This window comes from Acomys minous, assembly GCF_964271855.1.
Source record: "Acomys minous genome assembly, chromosome: 10".
NCBI classification, from domain to species: Eukaryota; Metazoa; Chordata; class Mammalia; order Rodentia; family Muridae; genus Acomys; species Acomys minous.
In genome coordinates this window covers 62,929,284-62,942,082 of record NC_140491.1, presented here as the reverse complement: position 1 = coordinate 62,942,082, position 12,799 = coordinate 62,929,284, and the positions used below count along the sequence as shown (strand labels likewise).

General features: G+C 50.3%; 1 protein-coding gene across 3 annotated transcripts in view; it reads right to left on the bottom strand.

Moving 5' to 3' along the window:
• CAMSAP1 (calmodulin regulated spectrin associated protein 1) overlaps positions 1-10,632 on the bottom strand; it is a 61,451-nt gene extending 50,819 nt beyond the window's left edge. For all 3 annotated transcript variants that reach the window (XR_014782803.1, XM_084800233.1, XM_084800234.1), the window contains exon 1: positions 10,297-10,632. Coding sequence is in view for 2 of the 3 variants with exons in the window: in XM_084800233.1 (XP_084656359.1) it covers positions 10,297-10,453 (157 nt within the window). In the remaining variant the exon portion in view is untranslated. The remainder of the gene's footprint in view (positions 1-10,296) is intronic.
• Positions 10,633-12,799: the final 2,167 nt, after the last annotated feature.

Sequence of the window (12,799 nt, the reverse complement as noted above, 5' to 3'; positions counted from 1 at the left end):
AAGCCAGGCACGGTGGCACACGCCTTTAATCTCAGCACTCAGGGAGGCAGACAGGCGGATCTCTGTGAGTTCAAGGCCAGCCTGGTCTACAAAGGGAGTACAGGACAGCCAGAGCTACACAGGGAAACACCCCTGTCCCACCCCCATCTCTGAAAAAAAAAAAAGAAGAAGAAGAAGAAGAAGAGGAGTAAAAGCCTTAACGTTAGTGGACTTAACTAGACTCAAAACACATGAAACATCGGGCAGAGCTAAGAAAGCAGACAAACCTACTGGCACGAAAACCCTGGCACTTGTCCATCAGCAGGTGACATGGCAGCAGGGACACCAGCAGCCACAGGCTCCACCTGCACACCGCCAGGCTGCTACTAACAGAATGCCTATTACTGGGACCTGGGTCCACATGACTCCACAGAAGCGCAGGAGCCAGGCTGGAGGAGAGACATGAGGGGCACAGAGTGACAGCAGGCAGAAAATCCCAGGCCGGGAAGGTTTCCCTTCCCCTCTTCCTGGAAGCCCGTATGGATCTTGGAACCCTGGGGCATTTTATCTTTAGATAAATCAGTTAATATGAACAAAAGGAGTGGAGGGAAGTACCACGGAAAAGGATGAATTAAAGAAAGAGCTAGAAAGAAAACTAAAGCCTCCAATTCATCACCTCACACCTCAGTTCTCGTCCCCCAAATAACTAACTGGCTTAATTGATTTCTGTTTGTTTTGTTGTTGTTGTTTGTTTGTTTTTTGTTTTTCAAGACAGGGTTTCTCTGTGTAGCCTTAGCTGTCCTAGACTCTCTTTGTAGACCAGGCTGGCCTTGAACTCACAGAGATCCGCCTGCCTCCGCCTCCCCAAAGCGCAGAAATCACAGGCGTGTGCCTCCACCGCCCGGCCTGCTTTACTGGTCTCTTGCTCTGATGTTCTTCTACCCGGTCAAGCTCAACATTTCCATCTGAACTGTTCCGACCCCATGGTCTGTGGGTGACACACCCCAGTTCTGGCTGCATCCTAATGAATGGGACAAAGCTGAGGATTTTGAAGTTATGCAGCCATAATGTGATCCATGGGGTCCAGACAGGAAGTGCAAACGGACCTGGACCTCCGCATCTGGGCAGCTGAGCCTTAAGGAAAAGGAACAGAGAGGAGTGGAAGGCAACCTGGCCGGGAACAAGAAGCTGTCTTAAATGCTTCCTGCTACATGCCCCAACATCCACCCAAATAAACTGCATTCCAGGCCTCAGCTTCTTACACTATAGGTCCTGAGGCCAGATGGGGCTACATTACTGAATATCAGAGCCAAAAATAAAAAGTTTCCAAACAGATAACAGACTAATTCAAAATCAAATGCATTATGAACCCAAGATGCGTCTGGCAGTGCTCACTCACATGTCATCCAACCTTCACCACAGCCTCAGTCTAAACACACAGCGTATGCACTGCGTGTACCCTCACACCACACAATACCAACAAATACAACTTGAAACCCCTTCTTACTTCAGATTCAAGGCTACTGTATATCATGAACAAAAATGTGCTTTTACTGTCCACGCAACGTTCTCTGCTCCTACAGAAGCCTAAGACTTAATACAGGAAAATATTTCCCACCATCATTCCTTGGCGTGGAAACATCAAACTGGTGCATTCAGCTTGTATCACGTTAGAATGCTTACACGTGGGTGGGGCAGAGACAGGATATCGTGTCCTTCAGGCTGCCCTTCAATTTGCTGCACACAAGGTGGATATTGAACTCCTGATTTTCCTGCCCCTATTTCCCAAGTGCTAGGATTACAGGCGTATGCCACCACACCTGGATTTTTTATGGGTGCTGGGTATGAACCAGGACCTGAGTGTTATTGAATGTAGGATCTGCTCTTGCACTCACCTTGGCCATCCAAGCCCCCAGAACTGTAAGCAACAAACCTCCTCCGTCATCGATGAGTTGCCTAGGCTAGGCTATGGTATTTTCCATGGCAATCCAAATGGAATAAAAGCAAGCATCAAAGGAAAATTTTCATACACAGAAACAGGTGAACATGAAAACGTAAGCTCAGCATGGTGGCACACACCTGTAATCTCAGCGCTTTGGGGAGGCAGACGCAGGAGGATCTGCGAGTCCAAGGTCATCCCTAGCTACACGGTAAGCTTAATTGAGCCTGGCCTACATAAGCCTTTGTCTCAAAGCAAACAAAAAATAGAAACAAAACACAAAAGCAATATAAACTATCAACACATGTGAACTGCAGAAAAGGTGGCACTTCCACACTAACTGCTTGTAGAAGCAGTAAAGTCAGCAGTTTAAGTCTCACAAAAAGCTAGAAAAGAAGAGCAACCACAGCCAAAGCACATGCAAGGCAGAGCCAGCCATGAAAGGGTAACAGAAGGCTCTGAGGGGAGAGAAGAGCCCACACCTGGTTGTAATTTTCTAATAGATTTATAAGAAGTTACCACTGCAAAACTGAGTAAAGACACCCAGGACCTTTGCAGAATGTCATAACATATTAATAAGCCTCAAAGTAAACAATTTAATTTTTCTTATATTGTCTAAGATCCTAAAAGCTATTTATTATATGGGAAGAAATTAAAATGGGGAGAAGGCATATTTAAAAACCTCCTCTTCAGTAGTCATCACAGAAATGCATACTAAACCATGGTGAGATGCACAGTCCACCCACTTGACTGGCTAAAAGTATAAAGACCCACAACACCAAGTGCTGACATGAAAACAGAGCAACTGCAATTCTCATGCAGTACTCATGGAAAATAATGACTCAGCCACTCTGAAAAACTTCATACTGACTTATGAACTAAACACATTATCTCATGACCTACTAACTCTCTACTATTTAAGATGAATAAAAACATCTGACCACACAAATGAATGCTCATAGCAGCTTTTTTCATAATGCTACCAAACTAGAAACCACCGCAACAACATTCATCAAAGGACTAATGGGCTAACCATACAATGGAATGCTATTACAAGGCAAAGACCTGTACACACAGATGAATCTCAAAGACACTGTATAAAGTGTCCAAACGTACAGGCTACACCTCTGCAAGGGTTTACCAATTTGTCATTTAAGACATCCTGAGATCTGAAATTCAGCCTTTTGTTCAAGCTAATCTCGGCTTCTAAGTTCCACTGGCCTGGGCTTGTGCTTGAGCAAGCTGCACCCACACCTGCATCCACCCCCTCCCCTGACCTGCCTCATGCCACATACTTCTTTATGGGACACTCCAGATCCCCGCAAAGGAGTCTCGCCTTCCCCACTCAGCCTGCCAGCGGCATCTGCTCCTCTGGAAACACCACCCAGGGCTCTCCTTCCTTTGCATGTGTGGCCCGCAAAGCTCTATTCAGTTCCCATAGGTCTTAAGACAATGCTCACCTGGACTGATGCGGCTCTATTTTGACTGGTTGGATCTGGAGCGCTCAAAGCGCAGTCCCAGGCTCTCAGCAAACTATCTCCTACTCGAAAGTGCTCCCAGGCACATACATCAAAGAAATCCCAAGGGCACCATGAGCACTGTAAACAACCTGGCTCCAGCCTACTTCCAAACTAATCACCTACTACGTCAGTGCTCAGCCCCCTGCCTCAGCAGTTGAGCTACCCAATGCACAAGAACACTTGGCTGCTACTGGATCGCAGCCAGATCCTCACCCCCTCCCTCAGGGGCTATGCAGGCCTTCACCACCCTTCAGAGCCATTCACTTTTGTTCTTTGACACACTGTCTCTCACTCACCTGGAGCCTAAGACTAGGCCAGGCTGGCTGGCTGATCAGAGAGCTCGTTTCTACCTCCCCAGCATGGAGTTACAAGCATAGATGCCTGATTTGGTTTTTTCATATTTAAACACTACTTATGCCAGGTGGTGGGGGCACAGGCCTTTAATCCCAGCACTCAGCAGGCAGAAGAAGCAGAGGCATCTCTGAGTTTGAGGCCACCTGGTCTACAGAGTGAGTTCCAGGACAGCCACACTACATACACAGAGAAACCCTGCCTTAATAACAACATTTATTCGTGTGTCTGTGTGTACCCATGCATGTCACAGTACATGTGTGGAGGTCAGAGGACAACTTAGAGTAGTTAGTTCTCTTTCCTAGGTAGGTGCCAGGGACCTACAAACTCAGGCTGTCAAGCGTGGCAGCAAGCACCTTTTACCTGCTGAGCCATCTCGCCAGCTCCATACCTAGCTTTTATAATATGAGTTCTGAGACTCCAACTCAGGTCTTCATGCTTGTATAAGAAGCATTTTACCAATCTGAGCCTATGGAGTCATCTTCAACCCTCCCACTATCCCTATTCCTTCCAAGACTGTCCCTATTTCGTGAGGATTTTGATCAACAAAGTGATGCACTGTGTGCCTTCTCCCTTTATATTTCCTACACTGCAAGAGAGGGGAAAGTTACATGCACAGAAGCCGCTGGATGTAAGCAATCTTCCTCCATCCTGCTCATCCTCAGACAATATGAAAACTGACAGGAAACCAAGTTATTAAACTGTGCAACTCTGAGGAGAAGAGACACTGGCATGCCTAAAGTTGAAGGGGGGCAGGGGCGGCCTATACTGAAAAAACAAAAAACCAACACAGGCAACTTGGCAGCAGCAAGTTTGCTCCTGGCTAGCCTTGGCAGAGTGAGATCCTGTCTCAGTCACTCCCCCTTAAAAATAAATAGTTTATTAAAAACTTCTGAATGGGGCTGGAGAGATGGCTCAGAGGTTAAGAACACCATCTGTTCTTCCGAAGGTCCCGAGTTTGATTCCCAGCAACCAAATGGTGGCTCACAACCACCTGTAATTAGATCTGGTGCCTTCTTGTGGTGGGCAGGTACACGTGTGGGCAGAATACTGTATAAATAATAAATAAATCTTTAAAAAAAACTTCTTGAATGTACAACCACAGTAAACATTCTGAAACACAATAGCAGCTAACCCTTGAGGGTCAACAAAAGATTAGCTAACAGATTAAAGACAGATTTTCATTCTGTGATTAGTATTTAACGCCTGGCATTAGTCCAGGAAGGAGAGCACATATAAACCCAATTCTAAGAACATATTTCCCCCCACGACACCCGTCACGAAGGTCCTGAGCACTCAGCAGGTGAGCTCAGAGGTTCCCCAGCCGCCCTGTGGAGGAACAGTCATGGCAACCACTGCCAGCCAGCAGGCCCTACAACCTCTCTTCTCACGGTCAGCAAACACTTGCGGCTGCTGGACCCTCCCACCCAAAAACAGCCAACTCACTTCCAAGAATAACAAAAGGCTATTTAAAATCAAGCACTGTCAGGGGCTCCAGAGGCTGCTCTGCTCTTAAAAGCACTGGCTGTCCTTCTAGAGGACTGGGGTTCAGTTCTCGGCACCTACAAGGAGCTCACCACCGTATTTATCTAACTCCAGCTCCAGGGGACCTGACGGATCTAGCCTCTGTGGGCACCAGGTACACATGTGGTGTACAGACACGCATGCAAACAATGAGCCCAGACAATTAACATAAAAATAAATAAAAGATCAACCTAAACTCTTAAACCAGTAGTCTGAACAAATTATGACCTAAACAACTTAATAGCACAGCACACGTCTGAACTGGCCCAGGCAGTAGACTGTCCCCAGGGAAACCTGGCCCAGTCGGGGAAAAGAAAGGAGCAGTGAGAAGCTGCAGGCAGCTAGAGCTGTGGAAAGGGGTTCCATAGTGAACTTCTTTTTGACCAAATGCCACTAAACCAAACAATACTATGACTGTGACAATGTGGTGACTCCTGGAGTTAAGTTAGGAAACACTGGCTAGGGAAACCAACTTAAAAGCACTCTGCTGCCAGCTGTGGCTCTAATACAGCTTTCCTAGGAACTGGGCTGCATGGGCCACAGATCCTCACATGACTTTAACTTTACAATACACCCACTTTGGTGAGCACGGAAGAACAGGGGGGCAGAAAAGATGGGGAGCAGGGTTCTTGGTTAGTAGACCTAACCAAGACAGACTCCCCAGCCCAGCCTGCTGCTGCTAAGGCGAAAAGGACGAGCTCCTAACTGGGCCCTGGACGCAGGACAGACAGCTCAGCTCTGGGGCAAAAGGACAAATCAGTTTCTGCTGAGCCACAAAGCAATCCCTTGCAAACAGTTGAGAGCCTTCTCATCCGGTCCCTGTGTGTCCCACTGTCCTTGAGAGATAAAAGCTGGTATCCCCCACTGTCCCCTGAAACCAAAGCTTTGAGCACAAATACAATGCAAACGGACAGAAGCAAAAGCCAGGGCTGTTGCAGCCCTGGTCTAGCATGCTAGCCACTAAAATAAATGGTCCTTCAAATCACCCCCCTTTAAAGTTCTTTATCAGTTTGTTGCAGGTTTCACACAAATGCTAACACACTCTTGCAGCTAAGCAGACTTCGCTCCTCTTTGCAGACAAGTTTAAGTGAATAGTTTTTAGCATGCCTAATAGGTTACTCTTAAAAAATAACTAAAAAACTGTCAATGTCGAGCCGGGCGTGGTGGCACATGCCTTTAATCCCAGCACTCGGGAGGCAGAGGCAGGCGGATCGCTGTGAGTTCAAGGCCAGCCTGGTCTACAAAGTGAATCCAGGACAGCCAAGGCTACACAGAGAAACCCTGTCTGGGGGGAGGGGAGGGACTGTCAATGTCATGCAAGAGGTGCCAGAAAAAGAGAAGGAACCTAAAAATATAAGTACAAGGCAGCTCCCAAATGTTAGTCGTGGCCTGAGAGCAGAATAAATCTGGAGAAAATGTTTCTTCATAACTACAAGCCCAAGGCCTGCTGGGTGAGCTCCAGAGCTTGCCACTCATTACAGACAGTAGCTTGGTCCAGGAACACAGAACCCCAGGGCTAAGTGACAATAGAATCTCCTGTGGCTAGCCCCACAGTCTCACCACTTTCAACTCCTACACAGAGGGAAACTGGCTAATGACTTGCTCCTGACTTAACCAAAAAGTGCATAACACATAAAACATACAAGACCCTTTCCCTATGACACCCACTCAAACTAAGCTGTCACGGAAGCATCCAGATTAGAAGGTAGCATGACCAGTCAACAACAGCCTAAGCTGGAGATCTTAGGCCAAAAACAAAGACTCACCCCCTGAAATAGGATCAGCGTTTTACCAGGGTTTGGGGAGGGGGATCTCCCTATGTATCTTGCCAAAACTCCCTCCTCACCCAGATTCCTGAAGACACTCCAGCCTGATACAAGTAAATTCGTACCAGCCTATCAATACCATAAGCACATCTCCAGCTGAGCCAGCTTGGTCATATAAAATGGTACCTCCCTAATTCCAAATCTGGGTACAGAATAGATGCCTTCTTATTCACAGCGGTGCATGGAAGGACACTAGCCCTCCTAATGCCCACTGATATGTGCACAGCTAACAGAGGCCCTGTCCACGCTGGTCCTCAGTCTCGCTCTTCCAGTCTTCAAATGGCCATTCTTAGTCTAAAATCTTTTTTTTTTTTAAGATTTATTTTATTATTATGTATACAGTGCTCTGCCTGCATGTACACCTGCAGGCCAGAAGAAGGCACCAGATCACATTACAGATGGTTGTGAGCCACCTTGTGGTTGCTGGGAATTGAACTCAGGACCTTTAGAGGAGCAGTCAGTGCCCTTAACCTCTGAGCCATCTCTCCAGCCCTCTTAGTCTAAAATCTTAAAGCCTATTTGCTCCATTATCTGATGAGGCAACAAGACCTCATAAGCAATCTGGTACTAAAATAAAACTAAACTAACCAGGTGCCAACAACGAGAGAGGAAAACGTTATCTGTAGATAACATAACCCCCACGCTGAATGTTAAGGCTAAACAAACTAAACACACTCACCCTGTTAAAGAAAACAGAAAGTAAATAAGGAATCTAAGTAAACTATTTCCACATGGCTAACCTTAAAAACAGAGAGCAGCCAGGTGGTGATGGTGATGGTGGAGCCTTTAATGCCAGCACTAGGGAGGCAGATGCACACAAATCTCTGTGAGTTCTAGGCCAGCCTGGTCTGCAGAGTGAGTTCCAGGACAGCCAGAGCTACACAGAGAAACTTTGTCCCGAAAAACAAAAAACAAACCACCACAGAAGGTAGCTCAGCAAGCATCCTTCCTCACAAAGCCTTGAGCTCCATCCCCAGCACACAGGTTAAAAGAATGCTTAGACACAGGAGTGAAAACGTATAGACAGGACTAGCAGCTGTGCCCAAGAAGGCACCATGTTTAACAGCAAAACTCTGTGACTGAGCCAGCACCTGTGGGCAGGACAACGGCATGTGGTAGGCTACCCTTGGCCAAACAGACACAGCAGGAGAAAAGAATGCTGGGAGCTAGGATGAACCTAAGAACATAATGTATAGAAAGCAAGCCTCAAGAAAGACAGACAGCACTAGAAAGACAGCACACACCTTTAATCCCAGCAGTAGGAGACAGGCAGATGGATCTCCGTGAGTTCAAAGCCAGACTAGTCCACATAGGAAATTCCAAGCAAGATACTGTCTCATTAAAACAAAAACAAACAAACAAACAAACAAGCAAGCAAAGCAAAACTGATTGATACAGCTTAGAACAATGGCAAACAAAACAATGACGGAGCTTAAGGTTTGGGGGGGGCCCAATGACATGTAGAGAGGGGTGTGTGGAACTAGCAAAAGTGGATGTGGCTGGTGGCCAGTCACTATCTGCTCTAGGTAAGTATCAGACACCTTTTTATCAATTGTTATTCTTGGGGGGGGGGGGGGTGTCGGGACACGGTTCCTCTGAGTTGCCTCCCAAGTGCTGGGAATTAAAGGCATGACCCGCCATCACCTGGCTTCATCAGCTTGCACTTTCTCAAGGCAGGTGAAGCCAAGTACACAGCAGCGTTTCTCCACCGCCATGCAAAACCTGAAACTCAACAGAAACAGTGACCAAGAATTATAAAACTGAAAATTGTAAAAGACCCACTTCCTCGCTGCTAGCTTTACACCACGGCACTAGGTTTAAAATAAAGCAGTTTATTTAATCCCAAGACTCACAAAACATGTTTGTCCTTCTGACTAGTTGGAGGCCTGCCTCAGCACAGGCCACTGTCTGCCGAGAACACCTGCTCAGCGAGTTTTCAAAGCGGTCACCTAACTCTTTCCTGAAAGGGTTATCTCAGTAAAACAGTCTGTTGGTAATGTTTTTGCCAAAACAGGGGCAATTTATGCTTCATTTATGTTTAGTTTTAAGCCTAAAACAAGGCACTTGTCACTGATACCACAGCCTCCCAGTAAACTCATTACCAGCATTACTACTTGGTCTGCAAAGTTCCCAGAGCACCAAACCGGAGCATTTTAATCCACTAAGCATATTAAGCCTCATAAATGGGATTTCATCACAAGGTTACCTTGCTCTTTACAAGAGAAATTAACCAAAGGAGATCACAATGGTTTCTGCACAATCTGTGCAACACAAAATTTATCTTTGAAGTGTTCAATAGCTCATGTTCTGTTAAGTATCAAAATTCGTAACATATAAACCAGAATGGCTGGGACGCTAGGTTTGTTTGTCCCCTTAGACGAAGCCTCAAAACTACCCAACCTTTCTGGCCACCCCTGTGCAGTAGGAAATGGCTAGGTGGTGGTTATTCAAACAAGGGTCCTTCTTGGCCTCAAAAGACCAGTCCAGTTGCCAGAGAATAACACTGCACCCGACAGACACCCTCCACCCACCCACCCACCCACCCGAGACTCTAAGCATGGATGACACGCGAGCGCAACCCCGTGCCTGGACCGACCCTGGGCGACCTCAGCGCTTGCTCACCTGGGCAGCCGCCAGGACATCAAGACTTGAACCAACACCACGCGAAGCCGCGCCCTAAGCCCTGTCACCGGCCTCCTTCCCAACCTTGGCTCCGTCTCCATCCCTTGTCCCCAGACCTCCTTACCCCGTGAGTCCCATCCCCCAGACCAGTGGGATCCCCTCTGGTCCCAACGCCCTGCCCGGTCCGTCCAGCGTCCGAACCTCTCGGGTCCCATCCCTGAACCTGTCAGTGCCCTTTCTGACCCCTCTGGTCCCATACCTGGTCCAGTCCGTTCCCTGTCAGTCTCCCTCTGGTCCCATTCTGCGGCTGTCGCGTTCCCTTCTTGTCCCATCCCCCGTCCCAGTCCGATCCTGGTCCGTCTCACTCCTGTCCCATCCCCCGGCTCCCGCACCCGTCCGACACCTCCCGGTCGCATCCGACACCAGTCCGTCCCCCGTCGGTTCCCCTCTAGTACCATCCCGGATCCCGATCCGTTCCCCGTCAGTCCCTCTGTAATCCCATCCCCCGACCCCGGACCCCGCCGCGCCCGCCCACCTAGGCCATAGGCCTTCGCACAGATCCACTGCAGGTTGGCGGCGATCTTGGCCCGCGCCGCGTCGTAGCGGTCCAGCGGCACCAGGTCGGCGCCCTCCGGCGGCGCCTCCATCCTCCTCCAGCCTTCGGCGGCGGAGCGACCGCCCGCGTCCACCATCTGCAGACAAAGGCCTCGGCGGCCCGGCCGCAACAAAGACGCCGCCGCCCTCCCGGGCGCACGGCCCTTACTTCACGGCCGCCGCCGCCACCCAGGCTGCTGCTGCATGCTGCGGGCGCCGAGCCGAGGCCGAGGAGGCGCCGAGCGGGCCGGGGAGGCGGCGGCGGGCAAGCGCCGGCCAAGACAGGCGCGGGGCAGGCGCTGTGCGGGCACGGGCCGGGGGCGGCGGCGGCGGCGGCGGCGGCTGCGGCGCGTGCGCGGCCCCGGAGAAGCGGCAGCTGAGGCGGCGGCCAACGGGTGGGAGCGAACGCGCCACCGCCGCGTCACGCAGGCGCACTCCGCGCATCCCGCAGCCCCACCTTTCTCCGCAGACGCAGTCGGCACCGCCCCGTACCCCCGCTCGCCCCGCCCTCCCTCCGCAGGCCGGGTACCTGTCCCCCTACTTCAGAAGATCTAGACACACCCTCGGCCCCGCCCTCGGCCTCCGCTGGCGCAGTGGACACGCCCCCTCCAAGGCCCCGCCCCCTCCTTCGTGCTCAAGCATAGTAGACACGCCCCTTACAGCCAGCCCCGTCCCCTTCCACAGTAGACACGCCCCGACACGCCCCTGTCCGGGTCCTGCGCAGGCGCAGTTCACGCTTCTGAAGCCTGCGGTTTCCCAGCAACTTGAGAGATCACCCTCGGTCGCCGAGGTTTGATGGAGCCTCGCTCCTGCGCCCAGGGACTGGTTCGTCTCTCCCTGAGAACCGAGCACCTTTAGAGTCTGCACGGGCGCTGCGCCTGCGGACGGAGATCCTGAAACGTTGCCGCCAGGGCAGGCAGAGTGCGCGCGACTCGGAAACGGCACCGGAGATCAGCCCAGGGAAACAACTCTAGCGGCGCCGCGAGTCCGGAGGAACTGCGAGCCTCCTACCCCAAGGTGGGCATTAGCATGATCTCTTTCCCAGGCTCGGCGCCTAAAGGGAACGGATGCCTACCCAAGACCAACAATGTGGCCTGCATTTTAGTGCTTGAAAGGAGCAAGAGTATTATTTTGTGAAACCTGGGTGCGCAAGGCAAAAGATGTCACTGGAGACCCGACCGTGTACGCACTGTCGCCGGAAGCCGCTGGAACCCTCCGCCGCGGGCGTGGATGGCCATACCGGCTCCAATCTGCATGCTTCTAGGAGCTTAACCTCAGTCATTGTGAGAACCGCCCTACCCATAAAAAAGACAGTAGGTAGAGTGCATACTCTACCGGCACCCGTCCCACTGCGGAGGAGAAAGTGCATGTGGTCAGATCAAGAGGCGGATGAGCCTGGGCGTGTTTGTAAGCCCAGCGCTGGGGAGATGGAGGGAGAAGGATCTGGATGAAATTCAAGGCCGATAAAACAAACTGTAGATAGAGAGGCCTGGTGTGGCACGCCTTGAATCCCAGCACTTGGGAGGCAGAGGCAAGTGGATCTCTGTGACTTCAAAGACACCCTGTTTCTAATCGAGTTCCACGTCAGCCCAAACTACATAATGGGCCCCTGCTTTAAATAAAATAATTGGTTTAGAGCTGAGTAGCCAGGGAGAGACAGAAGAGGGGAACATCTGCACAGAAAGGGTTAGAAGTGAGTCTGTTTGGGAAGCAGTAGACTTGACTGCTGTAGTAGGCTGATCTAAACCCCAGTGTGTAAGAAACAGCAAGGCCACTGAGCCCAAAGCTTGGGGCCAAAGGCGGTGTGGGACAGCAGAACTTGGCTTGACTAGGATATGGGGTGATGCCAGGCAGATAGCAGGACAACCTGACAAAAGGGGATGGGGGGGTCTTAGGGGGTTGTCAGGGTCAGGGATGGCGTCTGATATGCTGGCCCTGTATTCTGCAGCTCTGAGGAACCCATTCATAAGTTCAGACGGCTTCTGAACCCGCCTTCTGTTGCTGAAAGCCTGCCTTACCTCCCTCCGCCTTTCCCACATTCTTGCCTCCCTGATTGGCTTGCCTAAGCCTCTAGTGCCCCCCGGGGAGAAGCAGGGGAAAGCAGGCTCCTTGCCTTGTTCTGAACTGGAGAGAGCACCCAGTTTGCACTGACTATGATGCTGTGTAGGGTTTTGATAAGTGTCCTGTACCAACCTCAGGAAATCCATCTATTCTCTGTCTGTGCAGTGGTTTTATTCTGTCTGTGGTATATAATATTGACTGGTTTTCAGATACTGACCCACCCAGGTATGGGGCATGATCCCTTTCATATGTACCAACCTCTGTTTACTACTCTCCGTTGGGCATTCATGGCAGATTCTAGTGTGCAGTTTGCCTGTGGTGTCTGTGAGTGGTTTCAGTAGCAGATTTCTACTAGCCAAGTAAAATACGTTGGGAGTGTCCCT